Raw genomic sequence first — 22,010 nt, forward strand, 5'->3', positions numbered from 1 at the left:
CTGCTTTTAAATGAAAACAAAGTTATCCTGCATGACATCAAACATCCACACCTGCATCTGCACTGCCTACACTCCACAATGTTACATCCTCGAGTGGGGTCCAGCCAGGCTCATCTAAGGCACGGAACTCATTGCTCTTACAGCAGGAGGCCAGTCCTCCCTCCTCCCCACTTCAGTATCTAAAGTTTAGAAAAGCACTGGCAGTTTACATTAGCCATGCTGAAGGGTGAACCAGCTATCCACCCTCACTATCTCTGTTCACCAAGTTCCCAGAACAGTTCTTTCAGGGCTGGAGGTACGCACCAATGGGAAAAATACAGACCTGGATGTATGAGGCCCTGGGTTCAGTCCCTAGGACCGTACAAACATCGTTTTTCCTTTTTCTAACTTAGTATTTTCAAATGTGCTTTCTATACACAAAGAATAAACCTTTACTTATGAATTCCTGAGATATTAGTAGGGCCCCAAATGCATAATTTCTTATGTACTGAAAAGCTCAAATATACAAGTTACTATATTGAAAAGCAAACAGTATCATCAAGACAGAAGGGAAGCTTCTTTCCCCGTTGCCTCATTTGTTTCAAGCCTTCAGAGTCTGCACTGAAGACAGTTGCTGGGCTAAGTGAGCCTCTCATCATGGATGACGCTTCGTGCAGGACCGAGCAGGCCTTTAATCTGTAAGTCAGTTAATCTGTCTGCATGCAAACGAACGTGCTTGTAGGGATCTATACATTTCCCTAGGTAGCTCCAAAACTAGTTCAAAGGTTGAGGAAGACTTTACAAAGCTCCTTATTTCCTTCATAAATTCTAAGACTTGATTTCAATAGAAAACATATTTTATAATCAGTTTGTAGTAGCCCAAAACATTCATGAATTATGTTTGTAAGCATTTCATAGTCAAGATATTCCCCTATCATAAAAGGCAATGAAAAAGTCAAAGATTAGATATGAAATAAGAACCTGATTAATTTTCCAAGATTAAATAAAATTAAAAAGCAAAACCAGTAAATTCTAGAGTTAGTTGTTAGTTGGAGGAGAAAGAAAGAGAATCAAAAGGAAACCAATTAATGATACAAGTTTGTATTCAAGGTCTCTTCTCAATTAGCTTCAGGAATTACCAAGCACAGCTAAGGACACGTAGTAAATCATCACAGTTGGTTTAGTTTTATAAAATACTCTTTACTGGCATTCCAGGTGCAGGACTAATTTTGAAGCCTCTATCACTGACAGTGAGCTATACAAATTAATGTGCCAAGAAAACAGCATTAAGTTGACATGCAAGGCAACTGCATTTTCAAATAAAATCTCTCTTTGGTTTAGCATCTGGCAGCCTCTGAGCCAATTAAGGATATCTCACATCTGCTGCTAATTTTAAGCCATACAATCCAGAAGCTGGGCCAAGGAACTAAGAGCACAGAGATACTTCTGTTAAGTGAGGTGAACAGAATCTTACCTAAACATACCTAAGGAAACAATACATTCAAACACAGTTGGCAACAATTAGTCAACAATGTCCAAAGTTTCAGGTGAGATACACAATTATCACACAGTTGTCCAAAAGAATATAAAAAATCAGTACCTCTCCCAAGAGCTGCTCTTCAGCAGCAGGACTCTCCTCCCCATCACTCTGCGCTACTTGGTCAGAGTCCTTAAGAGCCTTTGGTACATAAAACAATCAGAGGAGTTGAGGAATGCAGCATTAAAGGTTATTAGTGACAAGAGAGACGAAGACCCAACCAACCACGTCCAGAGCTTGATCATAAGGAGGGAGCAGCCAGGCAAATGTATTCCAGAAACAACATTAACAGGAGAGCAAGAACTATCACGGCCAGTGTCTTCGTTCCAGGTACCGCATGTCACGTGACATACAAGAGCTTTACCTTATGTATCTGAACAGGCACTGACACAGTTTTCCCTTTTATAAAGTTCAAATATATCAAGAGTGGCATGCTTTAACAGCTCAACTTAGGGTGACAATTATGAACTTACTAAAATACTTAGAACTGGTATTTTTTTAAACCAGCAAGCAAAAGACATCAACTTCTCAAGTTACCCTTCCTTGTCAAGATCTAAGCAAACATTCACAAGACAGTTATTCTTACGGCCTTCTTACCACATCGGGTCCGTCCACTTTGTTCAAGGCCAAAGCAATCTGAAATGAAAATAACAACTCACCTACTAAACGGAACTCTAGTTCAGGGCGAACAGCAAGGTTTAGTAGGGTTAGCCCACGCTCAGACCTCCACATTCGTATCAGGGAGAGCGCAGAGATCTGTGCAGAGCTGGCTTTCCTGGCTCTAGCTCCATCTACGTGGAAGTCTACTGCTCAGATGTTCTTTAGCTCTGCTGTCTAGTCACAAAATCAGCCTTCAAAGAAACATGCTTTCTTGTACTTCATTCTTTTAAGTAACTAGAAGTAATGCTTTGTTGTTGTTTGCTCTTTAACTGGGGCTTGCTATGCAGCCCTGTCTGGCCAGGAACTCAGAGACCCACTGCCTCTGCCTGCTGAGTTGAGTGCTGGCTGGGTTTAGAGCCTGTGCCACTTTGCCTGGCTTACACTTTATAAAAAGACAAATTGCTTTAGGAATATTTTGATAAAGATTCTATTTCCTAACTTTTTGCTTCCGGGCATGCAAGTAAAACTTAAATTTCCTGAAAACTGAAAAAAATCAAGAGCATCAAGGAGTTACCGCTAATAATAAAATCAAATAAACACCCTAAGGCATAAGCAAAGGCCCTAACAGTGTGGCCAGGATGAGACTCCATGCCACGGGCCCTCAGAGGGGTGCACACCTAGAGAGCTCACACCATTTAGGTAATAAAAGTTCAGTTGCTGCAAAGGTGGTGACAGGCCAGAAAACGAAGTGTTCTCAAGGTCTCTGTGGCTTGTTTTCACAGCTACTGCTGCTCATGCCAACACGGACACAGCTGAGACCCTTTCTGAGAAGACAAAACTATAATGTGTTTTCCTCGATCAAAAAGGGAATTCAATTCTTTCAAAACTATAAAAGCAAGCGACCTGTACTTTGTTTACTTAGGCCTGGGACAGTTCAGCCCCATTCCTGTTACCTGGCTAACAACGTGCCATTTAAAAATTCCATGACGGGGCTGGAGAGATGGCTTAGAGGTTAAGAGCACTGACTGCTCTTCCAGAGGTCCTGAGTTCAATGCCCAGCAACCACATGGTAGCTCACAACCATCTGTAATGAGATCTGGAATGTCTGAATAAATAAAATAAATGACTCTTTTAAAAAAAGACCCTCCATGATGGTCAGGCCGTGGTGGTGCACACCTTTAGTGGCAGCACTCAGGAGGTAGAGGCAAGCAAATCACTGTGAGTTAAAACCAGCCTAGTCCATAGAGAGAGTTCCAGAACAGCCAGGATTACACAGAAAAACCCTTTTTTGAAAACGTTTAGAAAAAAAAAAAAAAAAGGAAAAGCACTGAAAAGCTAGGGTGGGAGACTGCAGTAGCTCAGACAGTCTATGTCCCTCGTGAGCACAAGGAGTTGGGAAGACACCACTATAGGCCCCCACCAGTAACACCCCAATAAAACTTCAGTGTGTGAACTCTGTCAAGTCCAAAGTATTCCTGACGATTCAGTCTGAGTTAAAGATGGTTCTGACAGCTTCTAAATCCAGCTAGAAAGCCGAGTTTTGCATTTGAAAAACATATTGAAAACAAGTATGAATTCTTATTGAATGTTTACTGACTGATTTGATAAAATCTGTATAGAACCTGATAAAAACAAAAACACATAAATGTTTTACTTGAGGCAGTCACTTGACTTTCTCAGGGACTCACCTTCTGCCCCAGATCTTCCTTTCTGTATCCCAGAAGCTCAAGGTATTTTCCACGAGAATCCTCCTCAAAGTTTACCTTTGAAAAGAGACATTATCTTCAAAGACAGACCTACATTTTAAACTAGTAACTCTAAAAGCTGCTTTTTAACCTATGTAAGACTGTGTGCCCGTTGTGTTGGTCTGTGCATACTGAGTTGAGTGCTGGCAGAGGTCAGGAGGACACCAGTTCCCTATAGCTGAGGCTGCAGCAGGCTGAGGTCCCTAACCCAGTGCAGGGAGCCCAGCTCCGTCCGTCTGGAAGAGCTGTCTCTCCCGTACAATTCTAGACTAGGGATGGCTTATTTCAGACTGGGGCTCACTATATAGCCTTGGCTGTCCTGGGACTTGCTACATAGACCAGGCTGACCTTGAACATACAAAGCATCACCTGTCTCTGTCTCCTGAGTGCCACCACATCCCTAAATAACTTCTTTTAAAAACTAGTGTTTTGTTTGTTGGACACTGGATCTCAGGTAGCACAAGCCTCAAACTCAGATGCTCTGTGTGGCAAACAAGAATCCTGACATCTTCACCGTCCCGCCTCTGACTCTCAGCTGCTAGGGTGACAGGCATGGACCATCAGGCCTGAATAAGCCAGCTATGTTTTAAAGATAGGAATGTGTAACTAACCATTCTGGATAAGTGAGGCTTGTTTTGTTTTGTTTTGTTTTTTACATATAATTTTGTTAAATACAAAGTAATTCACGTTCAATGGTTTTATAAGAAAGTAAAACAGTGTACAGAGTATTCAATATCCAAAACCTTTTTCAAATCTCCCACCTAAGCTGGGCATGGTGGCCCACACCTGTAACTGAAGTTCTAGGCAAGAACTGCATGCACAGTGAGAGACCCTGTCTCAAACAGAAACAAAGTTTTACTCCTAACCAAAAAATTTTAATTGTAGAATTATAGAATTTAACCTTATTGTATTCAAGATTGGTTTTCTTGAAAAAAGTCAGTATTAAGAAACATCTGTGAAAGCAAAATGTGAAAAAGGAAACTCTTAGTCTGCTATGAAAAGACAATCTGCTGACAGGTTTTCCCCTTTGGCTCTTCTGTATCATCAGGAAGAGAAATGCCAGGAACCTTCACCTCCATCCCTCTCCCCATGCTCACTAGCCAGGTCTACGACAGATACTAAATACTTTATGTTTTTATTACAGCCCCTCTCGGGTTCTAATGTTAAGTCTGCTTAGTGATGTCTCTCTTCTTTAAGTTATTTACGCACTTGTTAGCTTATAATGATGTACGAGATCATGTTGTGTTCTCTTTCTAAGTTTTTCTGGCCTCGGAGACAAGGTCTTGCTGTAAGGCCAGGCTGGCCTTGACCTTGGCATCCAAGTGCTGGCATTACAGGTGTGTGCTACCAATGCCCAGCTTGGGCTTCTTGAATTTCATCTTGTATTTCTGAAGTCACACTATCTCAAATGTTTCTTGAAAAGGAAAACAGATTTTGATTATAATATGAATAATTTACTGCTAATGAACACTAACTTTAGGGCCAGAGAAATGGCTAAGCAAATAAATGTACTCACTGTAAAATGAACATGCATAGACACACACACAGGAACAAAAATTAAAAATAAACCCAACTTTACCTTCAAGAAGGACCACACATTTTTCTCAAACTCGGTCTGGGAAGCCTCGATCTTTTTCTGGCAGTAACCGATGAAGCCCTGAGACTGCACAGCATGCTGCAGCTGCGCCGACCGGTTGAGAAAGTCCTTCTCCGTCACCACCTGACTGATGAACACAGGCTGCCGTCGCTGCTGCTCAGCTCCCTGCTGCAGCGGCACTGCAACGCTCTCAAAAGTCACCAACTTCCCTCCAAACTGTGAAGGACAAATGAGCTCGTGAGCCGTCAATCTGAGCTCCCAAGGCTCCGGAAGCCTGCTGAAGTGAAAACTGTGCCCCACGGACAGGCCCCCCACAACCCAGAGCCTCAGGCTATCCATCCTTCAGCTGTCCCGTGCAGTTGGCACAAGCCACCTTGGATAGGCAGTACTTTGTGCTGTCCCACAATTCCTGGTAGCACGCTGCCCTGACCATAAGTGAAATCCACCTACCGAGAAGGAAGCGCCCACAGGCCTCCGGATCCACTTGGGAGGCTTCTTCAGGGGCAGCACTATGCTGTGCTGAGCGCTCTGCTGTGGGATTTGTAATGGAGGGAGAGGCTGTCCTGTGCCGAAAGGATCAAGATTCCCAAAAGATGATGAAAGCTAGTTTAAAAAAAACCAAAAAACAGTAACCTGTGCGAACTGTGTTGCAACTTTTCAACAACAAAATATCTAACAATTATCCAGTAAAGTGGCATTGCTGGTTGGTAAAATCACTTTAAAAATAGTTGCACACGTATGGCTATCTTTCTCGGTCGCAACCATCAAAAGCCTTAATACTGCCTGTTACCTTGTCAACTTGTTTCTGCCGTAAGCCGTCTATGCTCCCTCCCATGATGGAATAGACACTGATCCGTCCATCAAAGGAAGCAGCGGACAGGACAGCAGGATTTCGAGGACACCACTGGATATCAAAGCACCACTGTGTGTTGGTGGGAAGTTCATATAATACCTAGTCCAACATAAATAAAATACGTTAGAAAAAGGGATAGCCTGGTCATAAGCAAAATAAGTAAGGCTGGTAATACGTGCAGCTGAACATTTTCTATAAGAAAGAGTCTTAGCCAAGAAAACCAAGACTAAGTTCTCCGTACAGCACAGTGATCCTGGGATGGTCCAAGAAGGACAGGAGTGCTACTCAGTAGTCTGTTTTCCTAAAATGTCAAGAGCAGGCAAACTGAACATTTTACCAAATTCTAATGCGCACCGCCCCCCCCCCCCAACTGGTTTTGCCTGGAGAGATCTAAATAACTATATTTAGGTCATTTAAAGATCAAACTGTATGAGCTGGTGAGATAGCTAAATGATTAAAGCATTGGCTGCTCTTCCAGAAGTCTTGAGTTCAATTCCCAGTAACCACATGTGGCTCAAAACCATCTGTAATGGGATCTGATGCCCTCTTCTGGCCTGAGGATGTATTTGTAAAAGAACACTTTAAATTAAATTAAAAAAAAAAAAAAGATGACACCCCGTAAGCCACACCCTTAGACAGAACTGCCAACTCTAGCTTTCAGGCTAAGGGAAAACAAGCACATGCCATTCCTACTGCCAAGGAATCCCAGCCAAGTTTCCCATAAAGGAAAAGGCCATGGACAACTTTTAGAACGCTGTTCCAGGGCTGAGCGTGAGGACCACAGTTCAAGCCCCTGCACCCACACTTGCCTGTAACCACAGAGCTGGGGAGGCAGAGACAGGAAGATTCCTGAGGGAGGCCAATCAGAGATTCTGTCTCAAAAAACAGGTAGCAAGGCAACGGACAAAGAGACACTGTTAATTTCTGGCAGCCAGGACATACACACATAAGTGCACGTGCATTTGTATGTACATGAACATATACACACAGAGGAAATTAAAAATAAATAAAAAGTTATCAGAATTCTGCTGACCCAGAGTGTGATAATAACGGGGAAATTTAGGAGCATGCGTCTGAGGCCTTAAGAAAAGCCAAATGACTTTAACTTTGGTATTGTATGGAATTAACAAAACAAAAACCAAACAAACACAAAACCCCAACCACACAGTGAAGAAGCTTCCCGCCTGCTCACGTCTTTGATGCTTGCACTGGCTCATTTGTAACCTGAAACTTCACTGAACTAGAAAATCTAGTTATTTTAGTTGTCGCATATATACATACTGAAAAGTCAATTCCTTTAAATCCCATAAAATACAACCATATGCAAACGTTTATTTGATAAATGAATTTTTTTCCTGGCTTCAAATCCCACAGGCAGAATTTATTGTTGGGTTAATTCTGTTCTCAGCCCCCTAACCTTAAGGTTTCTGTACTCCTACAAAAACATAATCTAAAACTTTAAACTGGAAACCAAGGAACTTTTATTTTTATTTTATAAGACAGATAAAAGTCTACTGACAGGCCAGGCCCAGCATATAGCCCTGCCCAGCATCTAAGGCCCTGTGCTTAACTCTCAACACCTAAGAGAGGGAAATGTATTGAAACATTTCCTCACTTATTCAGTATTCTGTGTGCATGTGCGTGTGCATGGCGGGTAAGTGCGGGAGGCATGCACCACAGTACCCCGTGGATGACAAAGTTCAGGAGTCAGCCCTCCCTCTCCTCCTGCCTTGTGGAAGTGAATTCTCTCCTTTCTGCTGTTGCAGACCCAAGTTAACAGAGGTGAGTGCTTCCCACCTTGCTGGAGGGGTGCTGAGGCTATGCATGGAGCCACTGCATCCTGCTTCTCATGAGGGTTCCAGGAATCAAACAGGTTTCCAGACTTAACTGCTGAGCCAGCTTGCCAGCCAGAAGACAATTTTTAATGGTGCTGGAAACCAAGCCTAAACCTTGGCACCGGCTAAACAAGTGCTTGACCACTGAGCCACAATTCCAGCCCCAGCCATTCACATTTGTCTTAGTTTTCCAGCAGAGCAACTACAAAAGCACCTGCAATAATTGGTCTACTTACTTTAATAGAGAAGAGGAAAAGATATAAGGCTACGGCTTGGGGCTGGAGAGATGGCTCAGAGCACTCCATGTTCTTCCAGAGGACCCAGGTTCAAATCCCAGCCCCTACATGTTGGCTCCCGACTGTGTGTGACTCCAGTTCTATGGGATCTGACGTCCTCACACACACATACATGCAAAGCACCAATTCACATAAAAACACCAATGCACAAAAATAAAAATAGTGATTTTTAAAAGAAGACTGTAGCTAGAATCTATGTTCCAATAGAGAAAGATTAATTTTAAAGATTAAAGGAAATGAGCCTGGGTAATGTTCCTGACAGAGTTCTGATGGATTAATATCTGTCACCTTCCTCCAATGGTTTTAATTATAATTATGTGCTTAATATCCATGTGGAAAATTCTTATTCAGGTAGAAGTAAGATATTCCAAGGGCTGACAGGCTGAGAAGCACCCCTCCTCCTACCTCTCCTGTGTTAGGGTTAGAGCAGAGAATCTTAGCATCTTTTCCACAGCTTAACAACAACTCAGGATCTGCCATGCTCCAAGCAACTGCCAAAATCCCCCTATAAAAAAAAATAGGCGGGAGAGAGGAACAAATGAGAACAGTATACTGACGGAACTCACTTCTCTGTTTACTAGTCCAAACCGTTAACCTCGCAAGAAAAGAAGGAAGAGAAAGACAGGCACACATACACACACAGAGACACACACAGAGACACACACACAGAGACACACACACACACACACACACAGACGAAGAAAACCCATCTTGAGGAAAGCAAGTTTCCAGTCCGGCCTGTGCAGGCTCAGGGATTCACGTACTGCTAACAGCAATCTGGTAATGGATGCCACAGACACAGGGAGCTCAGCACTGTGCACAGCATTGTAGATGGTAAGAATGAGAGCAAAGGCCCAACCACATCGACTAGAAATAATGTCACAGGCTACGTTTTATGAGAAAACACTGAGATAAAAGTGCCCTGTATAGCTGGCTGTGGTGCCATGCACCCTTAATCCCATCTTGGGAGGCAGAGGCAGGCAGATCTCTTGTGAGTTCCAGGCCAGCCTGGTCTACACAGAGAAACCCTGTTTCAAAAAATAAAATAAAATAAAATAAAATAAAATAAAATAAAATAAAATAAAATAAAATAAAATAGCAAAGGAAAGCCTCCGTGTACATGGGAGATGGGAGGCGAGTGAATCGTCGCCAGTCTGCATCTTCAGTCCTACGGTTTAGCTGCTGCCATCAGGGACATACTCTTCATCAAGTATAATGACAAGAAAAACTTAGGAAGCTTCAAGGCAATTAGAAACCTGTCTATAGAGTGAGGACATCTGTAACCTTGGAGAAGAGTAGTACTTGCAAGCATTACTCCAGGTATCAGTAAGCGGGATTCCTTGGGCTGTTTGAGTGTGACAGTGTGAGCCTTGGGCTGGGAAGGCAGGCTGCTCAGTAGTGAAGTGCTTGCTGTACAGCATCCTAATAAAGCCAGCGCATGAGATGGCTCAGTAGGTAGAGGTACCCACTGCCAAGCCCTATGACCTACATAGGGTTCCATATTCCTGGGTCCCATGAGACACAGACTCCCACAGGCTACTCTGAGCTCGACAATGTGTGAAGTACGACATTTGTGCACCCACACCCACATTCACACTCACACACATAATGCCAGGCATGGGAGCACACACTTATAATCCCAGTTAGGGAGGTGGAGAAAGCCAAATCCAAAAGTTTGCCATTAGCTATATATACAATGGTGACTACAGGTTTGGTGCCCCAAAACATAAGGTTGAGGAATGCTCAGAAAGACATCAGACATTGACTTCTGGCCTCCACAAACATGTGTGCACCCCCACATATACCACACAAACACACATACACAAAATCTTCTGGACTCTATTTAGAGAAAGACAGTATTCTGCCTTTTCTATAATCATATATACATTACTCAGAGATTCTATGAGAAGCCAGAATTATGTTTTAATCACTCTTAAGAGCACATACACCATTGGAGGTTCTCAGTGTTTAGCTCAGTGGTAAGCACTTGCTTAGCACACATATATAAGGCCCTGAGTTTGATCTCTAACATAGCAACAACAATTGGTCAAAGTTTGTTCATTTTTACAATTTTTTTTGAAGTGTGTGTGTGTTCACATGAGTGCAGGTACCTAAGGCAGCTAGAGCCATCAGACCCATGGAGCTAGAGAGTCAGAGATGGCTACGGGCTGCCATGTGCCTGCTGGGAAATGAACTGGAATTCTCTGGAAGAGCAACAAGAGCTCTTAATTACTGAGTCATCTTTCCTGCCCAATATGTAAACACTATTAAAGAAACATAGAGCTCTAGGCTGGGAGACCTTACAATCAAGCAATCTACCCTTTAGTAGTATAAGAAACGGCTAACTACTGAGAATGCCTTGTTTCTCTCATCCAGCACCGTGCTTTACTAAACTATGACAGCAGTGCCAGGGGAACACTGAGATCGGGGGTTTGGGCTGGAAGTCAGCACTTGGCTGGTTATCTAGGACCCTGGACAATTGAACCTCACTGAACTTCCGGCCTAAGACATGCATCGGCAATTTCTACAGTCAGTTCTGTAATGAGGACTGACTGCCTATGGAATCATGTAAATGACTGCACATCGTCTACGTTAGGAGAGTTTGCCCTGAAGGTAGTGCAATGGTTTGAATGAGACTGGCCCCATGGCCTCATACTTTTGAATGCTTGGTCTGTTACTGATGCAACCATTTGGGAAGGAAGGACTAGGAGGTATGACCTTGTTGAAGAAGGTGTGTCACTGTGGGTCCCTGGGCCCAGTCTCTCTCTGCCTTGCTCTTGGGCCATGCCTGTTGCTTTCCTTTCTAAGTTGCCTTGGTTTCGGTCTCTTCACAGCAACAGGAAAGTAACAAACAGGTCGGAATTCTGCCTGTTTTACTGAATAATAAACTCAATCTTAAGTAAGAATAAAAAACATTAAGACTCCTCAGAATCATCTTTTCTTGCTCTAAAAGATACTAAAGGGGGACTGGTGAGATGGCTCAGCAGTTAAGAGCACCGACTGCTCTTCCGAAGGTCCTGAGTTCAAATCCCAGCAACCACATGGTAGCTCACAACCATCCGTAACAAGATTTGACGCCCTCTTCTGGAGTGCCTGAAGACAACTACAGTGTATTTACAAATAATTAATAAATAAATCTTTTTTAAAAAAGATACTAAAGTATAACTTCTAATGAAGACTACATTCTGAGCAGATCTTTTCCTTTATGAGCACGGGACAGGTCACAAACTTCAGGGCTTTCTCCTTTACAAGCTACTACTCAGGAGAGTGGAAAAAGGACTTCAAACTTCAGTCTGCCTGCCACTAAAGAGGAGGAACACAAACTCCTAAAGTCCTGAGAAATCAGTACAATACTAAAAGGAATTTAACGAATTTAAATAAACTTGCTACTACCTAAGTATCAATGACAAGCAGTTTACCAAAGTAATGAAAATGTAATGCCACTGTAACATGAGAAAACCCCCGTGTTTTCAGAATACCTACTCTGCATACTTGTGACCACTGAGAGCAGAAGGCCTCCTAATGGCTCAGAAATGTTTACTTCTAAAGTAGAATGAAGACAGAATCAAACCACGCAGCATCCCATCGTCTTAGGGCTGATGAGTAACTGCTCGATCCGTGTCAAGAGCGCTAGGTGCTTGGACAGACTCAGGTCTACTGGTTACTCTGGTGACTTCTAGCCACGCTCACACTGTGTAGTTGAGGGCCCTCACTTCCTCATGTCCTTGCCTCACTGCCAAGTGCTAGGATGACAGGTACACATTTCTCTCCTGCTTCATTGTTTGAAGTAAGTGGTAGAAAATCTTTAACAAAGGAGTCATGTGAGTATGACATGATCTTTCCTCCACTTTGGAGAGAAAATCATGATTACTGCTTAAAATAAAAATGAGTAAATATGTTTTAGAACAAAATCTGAAGAAACAAAGTTCCTTGAAACAGGAGCGTGGTACCTGGCATGATTTTCCAGAACCCGGAGAGGAGAGGAGGCAAATCGAAGGTCCCACATCTGGATCACTGGTAATCGATCATCCTCAGAGGCGAGGACCATCTGAGTAGCCACATCAGGGTGCCACGCCAGCCCAGAGCAATGCATCTGCAGACAGGAAGGCTCATGTCTCAGCAAGCATGTTACTTTATGAAGCAGAACTAAAATGTGAGGACTATGTCACTACTGAAATAAACAGGAAAAGAACTGAACGAAAGATCAGCTCTGAGCCTTCTACCCCAGTGGCTCTCAGCCTTCCTAATGCTGCAGCCCTTTAACATAGTTCCTCATGCTGTGGTGACCCCCAACATAGAATTATTCTCATTGCTACTTCATAACTGTAATTTTGCTACAGGTATGAATCCTAATGTAATTATCTGTGCTTTCCAACAGTATCAGGAGACTCCTGTGTTTGGAGTCTGGCATGCCTTGGTAGGGGTGGAAGGACATGGTTCCCACCCCTAGAACAGCAGGCATGGACCTCCATGAGTATCGATAGCTGCTATGGGTAGAAGACTTGTCTGTATAATAATGTACATATTTTCACATTCCTCTGAGAAATGTTAATGTTAACCCTGCTAACCTTAATGACTCTATGATAATTAGAAACAGCATGTCCAGGAGTTGAGTGTGTGTCTGTCTGTAACAAAATGGTAAGTGCTGGGACCTTCAGGACAACCCTTAAGGCTGTGAAGAGGAGCTCTAAAAACATGAGTTCAAAAATATATACTTTCTCAACTATGCAAAAATAAAAGTATGCAATATGAACTATATAAGGGTCTTCACAGATCAAAAGAACAGAAGCAGTTATACCATGAGGCAGCTTATCAGAAGGATACAAAGACAGGCAGAAACAAAAGCTGACAGATTCCTGAGCTCAAAGTCAACCTGAGACAGGGAATTTAGGTTGAATTTAGGTCCTGGTGTGGTCTGAATGGTACTGCCCAGCTATCTTATTATCTGTGCTTGATGCTTGCTGTCTCTTCCTAAGAGTCAAGGGGCTAAGGTCACAGAATGCTGATTCCTGAGATGGTCAAGAGGGAGTCTGGAATAAATAACTTTACTGATATGTAAATAAAAAACTGGGCTTTTGTCAGAAAAAACTAGACTTTGGTCAGTAAACCAGTGAGCTATACAGAGAGCTTTTAGAATTTTTACTAGCAGAAAGAGCTGTCTCAACCAGTGAGCTGTCTGTCTGGAGCAGAAAGCTAGTGGTCTCTAACACAGAATTTTTTAGAATAACAAGAAAAAGCTGTCTAGAACAGAGAAGAACACAACAGTCTGAAAAGCTGTCTCGAGCGGACTACAGAGCCAAGAGCTATCTACAGAGCTGTCTAGGGAGCCATCTTGAGCACAACATAGGCCGCCAGCTTGAACCCACAATTTGACTTCAAGTCAGTGGTTTTGGCACTCCCAGACACCCCTTTTCTCAGTTCTTGGCATCTGTGAAAGGGTCAATAGACATCCCCCAAAGGAGTCGCAGCCCACAGGCTGAGAACGACCATTTTCAGGGTTAAGCAACAGCCTCAAACTCTAAAATCGGATGCTTTCTATTCATCTATGTGATGCACACAAAGCAATTCAGAGCCAAAATAATACTTCTATCTAAAATGAATTTTGCTGCCAATACTATAACTAAAAAATATTTTATATACACTTAAAATATAATTTTTTTGAAAATGAAAATAAAAGCAACATTTCCTCAAAAAGGATCAATTTAAAAAGAAGAAATTAAGAAAAAAAATCAGGGCTGGAGAGATGGCTCAGTGGTTAAGAGCACCGACTGCTCTTCTGAAGGTCCCAAGTTCAAATCCCAACAACCACATGGTGGCTCACAACCATCCGTAACGAAATCTGATGCCCTCTTCTGAAGTGTCTGAAGACAGCTACAGTGTACTTACATATAATAAATAAATTTAAAAAAAAAGAAAGAAAGAAAACAATCCAAGAAAAATGTCTTAAGCAACAGCTACCATCTGAAGTTTCATGAGACAATTAAGATTATTGAGGATTACCTAGAATTTTAAATTCTAGTAAATATTCCACATGATGACTAAAATTATTTTTGTATGTTTTATTCCACTGAAACTATTGTCTTAAAAGTTTTCATCACTTAAACTATAACAATCTGGAAAAAGGTTCTTTTCAACAATTGTGTGGCGGCGTTTTAAACTGATATACACATTGTGATCCAGGCACCATCGCTTTAGGAAATCTCTGGCCAGGCCACATTACTCCACATGCAAAGGCACTTGTTGCTAAACTTGAGTTTAGTGTCTGGCACCCACAAAGGTAAGAGGAGAGAACCAACTCCTGCAAGCTGTCCTGGGACCAACAAAGTGCACAATGGAGTGTGGACGCCAGACAAAGACATCCATCCTGCCACATGAACACATACACAGAAACAGATAAACACAATCAATATTTAAGTTTTAACTTCAACAACAACAGAAATCAGGCCAGCTAGAAGGCTCACTGGGTAAAGGTGCCTGCCAATAAGTCCCCAAAAACCCGAGTTTGATCCTTGGGACCCACCTGGCAAAAAGAGAACAGATTCACAAAAGCTGTCCTCTCAACTCAACGTGTGCTTCATGGCACACGTGTAGCCACACATGCACACACATGCACACAAAATTAATAAAGTGCTTAAAAGCTTAAAAACATATCCACCATGGGTTTGTAATTATTCTCACTAAGGGAGTACAATCTTTCCACCATTAACTGGTGGATAAAAAGGATTTTAATTTTACAAAAATGTGATTCCTTAAAACAAAGGACAGCGTACTTCCAGCAGAAACATCACATGCTCACCGCCAGTCAATCCTGCACTTACCCTGTTACTGTGGTCACTGACTTTGATGATAGGCTCGTTTTTCCTGAGATCCCAGACAGTTGCCCGGCCACTGGGACTGGCTGATGCTAAGATATGCTGAACTTGTCTGTTCCATGCTATGCAGCTGATATCTTCTGGTGGCTATTAAGGAACAAACATTAAAAACCACTTCACTACTGTGCTGGTTAGTTTTTGTCACCTTGAGAGACTGGAGTCACTGGGAGGAGGCTGCCTCCATCAGAGGGCTCTGTGGCACCTCTGCACTTTCTGGACTGGTGGCTGAGACACAGGTGTCCAGCCCACGGTGGCAAGTACTGGCCCTGAAGCCGTGAGTAAGCCAGGCAAGCAAGGCGATGGACGGCGGTGCGGACACAGAAGGCAAGCAGGCCCTTTCTTGCCCCAGTTGGTTTTAGGCAGTGTTTAGTCTCAGCAACAGACAGTAGCTAGGGCATTGCTATGCTCACATGTAATTATAAAGCTGGGTGTGGTGGTGTACATGTTTACTCCCAGCATTCTGGAGGCAGAGGCAGGCAATCTCTGAGTTCTAGGCCAGCCTGGTCTACTTACTGAGGTATAGGACAGCCAGAATGACACCGTAAGGCTCTGCCTCAAAAAACTAAAAAATAAATTTAACTATAAATTCTAATTCTTCATTTATGATTTCTTCCTTTTCCTTCCTTTCCTTTCCCTTTTCTGAGACAAACAGGGTGTCACTATGTAGCTCTGGCTGCCCTAGAACTCAGAGATCCACCAGCCTCTGCTGGGGTTTAAGGAATATACCATCATGTCTGGCTGATCCTTTATTTAAAAAAAAAAATCTATTACTTAAGAATTAGACCCATCTATTCCACTGATTTCCTTTCTATCATACATTCACAACATGTCCATATTGTTTAAGTCACAGACATACAGGACTTCAGATACTTTCTGTTGTTTACCACTGTCTCATCCAACAAGCATTTGTTGACTTCCTGCTATAAACCAAGGAGTTTCTTTATTCGATGTTGGTGCAAGAGAGACCACAGACTATACAATGATGGGTAGTGGATGAGTCCTGCAAGCAGGCAGGACACAAACGCCAGCTAGACCACAGGGAAATAAACGCCTTTGTAAGGAGTAGACTAGATCATGACGCCACTGTTCAAGATCTCAAAGCGGTAGGAGCAGGCAGAGTGGGTGGCCAGTGCAACTGAGGATCCACACAACAATGAGAAATTCAAAAACAGAGCAGAAGAGGCTCTTACGATGCCTACAGGAGGCACACAGGAAAAGTGGATTGATCCGAGTGATGATAAGCTAGCACTCAAAGAACCAGCATGCCACTGTGAGCAGCTGTTAAGTGTTTATCTGTTCTGTATGCTTCTCACATAATGGCAGTTGGTAGGTGCTGAGTGACTACTTACCACTCGAAGATCAATGGATACTTTAAAAAAACACTATATTTTGTTTTATTTTTTGAGACAGGTTTCACGATGTAGCCCTAGTTACTAGTTTGTAATTTACCATGTAGATTAGGCTGCCATGATCTGCCTGCCTCTGCCTGCTGAGGGCTGGGGCTAAAGGCATGCACCACCACACACAGCGTTTTATTTACGGTCTCATTCTATATTCCAAGTTGATTTCAAATTCTCCCTGCATCTACCTTACAAGAGAAACACATTTATCAATACTTTACTACTAAAAATTAATGATATTTAAGTACTGGTCTCTGTGTTCAAAAAACTTAAAATTAACATAAATGCATTTAAAAGAATGGCTTTTTGGTTCCTTGATTACAGTAATCATCAATTAACATGATACCTGTGTTTTAGCTCCCGGCGTCATTGGAGTTGCAAAATTGTTTAGATCCCAAATGTAGATTTCAGATTCATTAGCACCAGAGGCCACCAAATTGGTCTGCAAAAGAAACAATGACCTAGTTACAAATAACTGAAAACTCCAAATAACTGAAAACCAACACATTGACTTTAATACATACGTGTTTATTGATCAAATTGATCACATGTGTGACTTCCTAATTATCCATAACTCATCAAACTTAACTTCTTTAGAGAAACATTATAAAACTTTTCAAATGAAGGTTTCAAAATAAAATTCATTTAAAATCTAATAATTACAAAAAAGGGACAGTTCCGCGGTTGGATTGTTAGAGACACAATCACCTTAGCCACACAGGGGCTTGTATTGGTGGATTTGCATCTCTGGAAGACAAGGTGACTACAGAAGACAAAACAGGGGCAACTACCCAAATCCTACACCAACTCACTGTGTCTCGCTGGGGACCTTCCAGCCAGCACCCAGAACTGGCCCAGGACACCTAGTAAAGGCCGCCTCTGTTCTCACGCACTTCCGGCTCGTGGGCATAGAGCTCTGTTGCAGGGGGGATTCCTGGGTGGTTTCTACTCAAATCTCCTGGGTTAAAGTGACCCTAAAACTGGCCTCCTCTGCTACTGTTCATGTTCATTAGGTTTCTATCAACTGGTGCTAGGAGCTGGCCTAACATAGGCCTTAAAGCTTCCAAACTGTGGGGCTCCTAATATCTAAAGGTGCCCAGACAGATGGCAGGACGCTTCTAGTGTCGTCATCTCAGCCTTGCTTGGGGCAGGTTTTATTTCTTGTGTGTGTTTGGTTGTGTGAGCCCACATGTAAAGCGTGAGTGTGCGTGCTCCTGTACACAGGAGCAAATGAAGTCAGAGGACAACCTCAAATGTCACCCTCAGAAGCACTGGCCACCACCTTTGAGACAGGAGCTCTCCCTGGCATGGCGCTCACCAAATAGGCTAGACTAGCTGGGCAGCAAGTCCCAGGAATCCCCCTGCCTCTACCTCCTCAGCACTGAGCTCCAGAGTGCACAGCACCACACCAGCACTTTCACAGGGACTCTTGAGAACGGAACTCAGGGCCCTCCTGCTTAGAGTGTAAAGACCTTATCAACTCTCTCCTCAGCCCTTCGGGCTTTTGTTGTTGCTGTTGAAACAGGATCTCTTGACATATAGGCTGGCCTTGAACTCACCATGTAGCTGAGGCTAGCCTCAAACTCCTTTGCCTGAATCCCGAAGTGCTAAAGTACCCAGCAAGTGCCCATGGCCGGCTTCTAATCTCAACTCTGAACTTCACAGGTTCAAGTACCTTTCATTCCCAATACTGAATCCTACTATACTCAGAAAGTCATTTCAAGTGACAAAGACATATTTTAAGAACTATGAATGAATGCCAAACAAAGTCAGACCTGGAAGATGTTCACATCCAAGGCTCTCACTGGCCCAGTATGCTTGTCCTTTTGGGCAATCACAACTTCCTTGTCTCCAGCTATAATTTTAGAAGGATCATAAAGAATAATGTTTCCATTTTCTCCACCTGCAATCAGAACTCCAGAAACATCTCCTTTGGAATCCATCTTATGAGGTCCCCAGATCAACTTGTGGTACCTTAAGGAGAAAATATCTAAGTCAAGCAAGTGTCCAAAACTGTTAATTATATTTGTTGTCTATATCTTTCTCTATAATACAAGTTAGTTTCTCTTTGACTCTTGCTGATTATACAATCAGTAAAATAGAATTTTACTATTTACTTATATGTTTATATTTGATTTCCTGAAATTTAAACAGTGAAGACTTTACAAGAGTAACACAGTATATAGAAAGTCACTTGCATGGCAAGAGACATGAGCTTAATACTGACTTTTATCATTTAGAAACTGTGCAACTTAGTATTTAATTATTTGCAAACATTTGCAAAACAGAGCTAACCAACTGCTCTCTGAGAAAATAAAACCAATCTATTTCCAAAAATACTAGTCTGTATCCTTGAAACAGTAAAAGTGCTAAGGGAGTCACTGGAAATCTTCAAAGTAGAGACACAGTGTCAAAATTAATTGGAAATTTTCTAAATGAAGACAAGGTGTCCAAATTCTGTGCCTTACTTCTAGGAGGGGATAATGGTATAGTCTTGGGTGGAGATAAAGTTAGGAGAGGCACAGAAGTACATGACAGTTCATCTTGGGGTCTTATAATAGGCAGAAGCTCCCCAAAACATGGGAGGACTGAGCTAGGACTCATCCTTTACCTAGTGTACCTTGTTTCTTTAAACCCTACTAAAAACCTACAAAGTTTCTTTCATTCTTAAATTAAGTGTCCTTTCTCTGCATCATAGTAAGTGGGCCAGCAAGATGACTCAGAAAGCAAAGGCACTTGTTGCCAATCCTCACAACTTGGGCTTGATCCTAGGACCAACACAGAAGTTGAGAACCAAATCCTACAAGTTTTACACTCTGGCGCACACACCCCTCTCCACATAAACTTCCACAAGATAAAAACAGTCAGGCATGATAGTTAGGCATCGTGTGCACACCTTTAATCCCAGCATTCACAAGACAGAGGCCAAGTGGATCTCTGTGAGTTCAATCTACCCTGGTCTACATAGCTAGGTCCAGGACAGCTAGGAATACAGAGAGAGAGATCCTGTCTTCAGAGGAAAAAAAAGGTAAAAAGTGTCTATGTGTGTGAGTGTCCTTTTCTTTATTCATAATTAACTTTTAAAATATACTATACTTGCCCAAAAATGCAATTACATAATTTTTTACAAGTTTTTCATGTCACTGTCATTATTTCTTAAACTTTGTAATAATCATAATTACAGACAAAAGTAGACATCAGGGCTGGGATGTAGCTCACTTGGTAGAGTGCTTGCCTGGCACACACAAAGTCCTGGGTTCAGCCACAGGCACTGCACAAGTGGTGGTGCTTGTCTATATCCCGGCACTCATGACAAAGAGGCAGGAAGAGCACGTGTTCAAGGCTATTTTTGGCTATTAGTGAGTTCTAGGCCAGCCTGGGCTACAAGAGACCGTGCCTTAAAATAAAATAAAATAAAATAAAATAAAATAATAAAATAAAATGAGAACTGTTTAATAATAACGTGAACCTAAGGCTGAGTCTCATACCTGTGAGAAGAGGAGAACGTAGCACAAGACTTCATATCCAAGGATGGGTCCGAAAGGTCCAGCTCGAATATCTCGAGGGAAGCATTGGTACTAAACGTCGCATCCAACTGCTGAGCGGATGTTCCTAATAAAACATAGGGATGCTAACTACAGATGCAAAATAAAGACTCAAGAGTGGCATGAAAGAGAAACTAAAAACATGCTTTTAATTGATGTCATGAATTCATCTGTGATGAGACCTCAGCACATACAACCCTGAGCATGGCTAAATGAGTGCAACACTAAGATCTGACACAGGGCTAAGAGTGGGTAGCTACAGACAACTATTTGAAGACTGTAGAAATTTTAGAAGCTATCTGGAGTAACAGTCTCACGACGTACTGTATCTGCTTTAAGTCTTATACAAAGCAGCTCTCTTGAAACTAAGGAGTAGATTGGGGGTCTAGGGGAAGGGCTGGGCAAACAGGAAGGAGAAGAACTGCAGTCAGGATGTAAGGTAAATAAATAGAATTTTTTTTTTTTTGGTTTTTTCGAGACAGGGTTTCTCTGTAATAAATAGAATTTTAAAAAGCAGCTCTCTATTAAAAATGCTTCTGTCAAGTTTGCTCATCATTCACTGAAACTTTGTCATTTCTGTTCCACCTACCTGTGGCTAAAGATGAACATGCTTCCCACGAACTGGGAAAGACGCTATGTGACAATGACCAAGGCTGAGGGGCACAAGGCACGGCCACCAAATTAAGTGAAAGGGAGAGGGAGGGATCTTGCTGGAGAGTGACAAACCTTTCAGGAGATGAAGCTGTAACTAAAGCTTAAGTACAAATAAGAAGATGGCAGTCACCGAGATAGGCTACTCAGTCTTCTCTCTTGAGCTTACCTGTGGCTAGGTAAATGGGGTGGTTCTGGGCAGGGCTCCATGCCTGCATAGCTGTACGATCTATCTCCTTTAACTTCATTCTGCCAAATGAACATTTTACAGAGAAATATACTGAGCATATAACCCAGAATATTTAAAAAAATGCATAGAAACAAACAAACCACTACAGTATAATAATGCCCAAATACCAATAATACAACTGTGTCATGTTGGAAATGTCCAATATTAGAGGAACTATTTTGGAACAAATATTCTATTATTCTAATTCTTTACAGAGCATACAGTTGAGTGCCTGCAGTCTGAGGTGACCGGGACCAGAATGCTTCAGACTTCGAGGTTCTCTACTACTGCAATATTGTCCACCCCTTACTGGCTGAGCACGCAGATATACAAAATCTAACATGCTTCAAAATATGAAACTCTTCAAATGTTTCAATTAAGTATGCTCAACTTACAGTCCCTTATCTAAAAAAACAGCCTATAAAACACCCCAGGAGAATAAAAACAATTAGCCAAAGTTATACACACACTTCTCAAACTGACAGAAGCGTATCTGTCGGGAGTAAGGAACCCAACATGATAAACGAGATGATCTTCTGGGGTGATTACACAATGACTAAACCTGTTTTAAAGTCATTCTCACAGTCAGGCGTGGTGGTGTATGCCTATAACCCTAGCACTCAGCCAGCTGAAGGAGAGCCATGCAGAGGTCAATGCCAGCATGGGCACACAATGAACCAGGACAGCCTGTGCTACAGAGTGAGAGCCCCTCAAAGGAATAAATAAACTCAGTGACTTTAGACCAAGTCTAAACTGTGCATATATAATTTTGATTTTCAAAAACACCGCCTTTATGAGGCTGAAGAGATGGCTCGGTGTGAAGAGCACTTACTTCCTATGTAGAGGATTCAGGTTAGTTCCCAGCACCCAT

At 42.3% G+C, this 22,010-nt stretch overlaps 1 protein-coding gene across 21 annotated transcripts in view; it reads right to left on the bottom strand.

Moving 5' to 3' along the window:
* Sec31a (Sec31 homolog A (S. cerevisiae)) overlaps positions 1–22,010 on the bottom strand; it is a 54,625-nt gene that overhangs the window by 25,306 nt on the left and 7,309 nt on the right. For 14 of the 21 annotated variants that reach the window (XM_011249562.3, XM_011249561.3, XM_011249552.3 and 11 more), the window contains exons 2-14: positions 21,080–21,159; positions 20,203–20,326; positions 18,490–18,688; positions 17,061–17,156; positions 15,261–15,401; positions 12,393–12,535; positions 8,848–8,947; positions 6,249–6,410; positions 5,909–6,061; positions 5,441–5,674; positions 3,805–3,879; positions 2,114–2,152; positions 1,580–1,657 (exon numbers count right to left, since the gene is read on the bottom strand). In XM_011249562.3, coding sequence (XP_011247864.1) covers positions 1,580–1,657; positions 2,114–2,152; positions 3,805–3,879; positions 5,441–5,674; positions 5,909–6,061; positions 6,249–6,410; positions 8,848–8,947; positions 12,393–12,535; positions 15,261–15,401; positions 17,061–17,156; positions 18,490–18,688; positions 20,203–20,326; positions 21,080–21,158 — 1,623 coding nt within the window. In that variant the 5' untranslated portion in view covers position 21,159. The remainder of the gene's footprint in view (positions 1–1,579; positions 1,658–2,113; positions 2,153–3,804; positions 3,880–5,440; positions 5,675–5,908; positions 6,062–6,248; positions 6,411–8,847; positions 8,948–12,392; positions 12,536–15,260; positions 15,402–17,060; positions 17,157–18,489; positions 18,689–20,202; positions 20,327–21,079; positions 21,160–22,010) is intronic. The other 7 variants (XM_011249563.3, XM_011249558.2, XM_011249555.3 and 4 more) reach the window with 3 other exon arrangements.

Source organism: Mus musculus, chromosome 5 (assembly GCF_000001635.26).
Source record: "Mus musculus strain C57BL/6J chromosome 5, GRCm38.p6 C57BL/6J".
Lineage (NCBI taxonomy): Eukaryota > Metazoa > Chordata > Mammalia > Rodentia > Muridae > Mus > Mus musculus.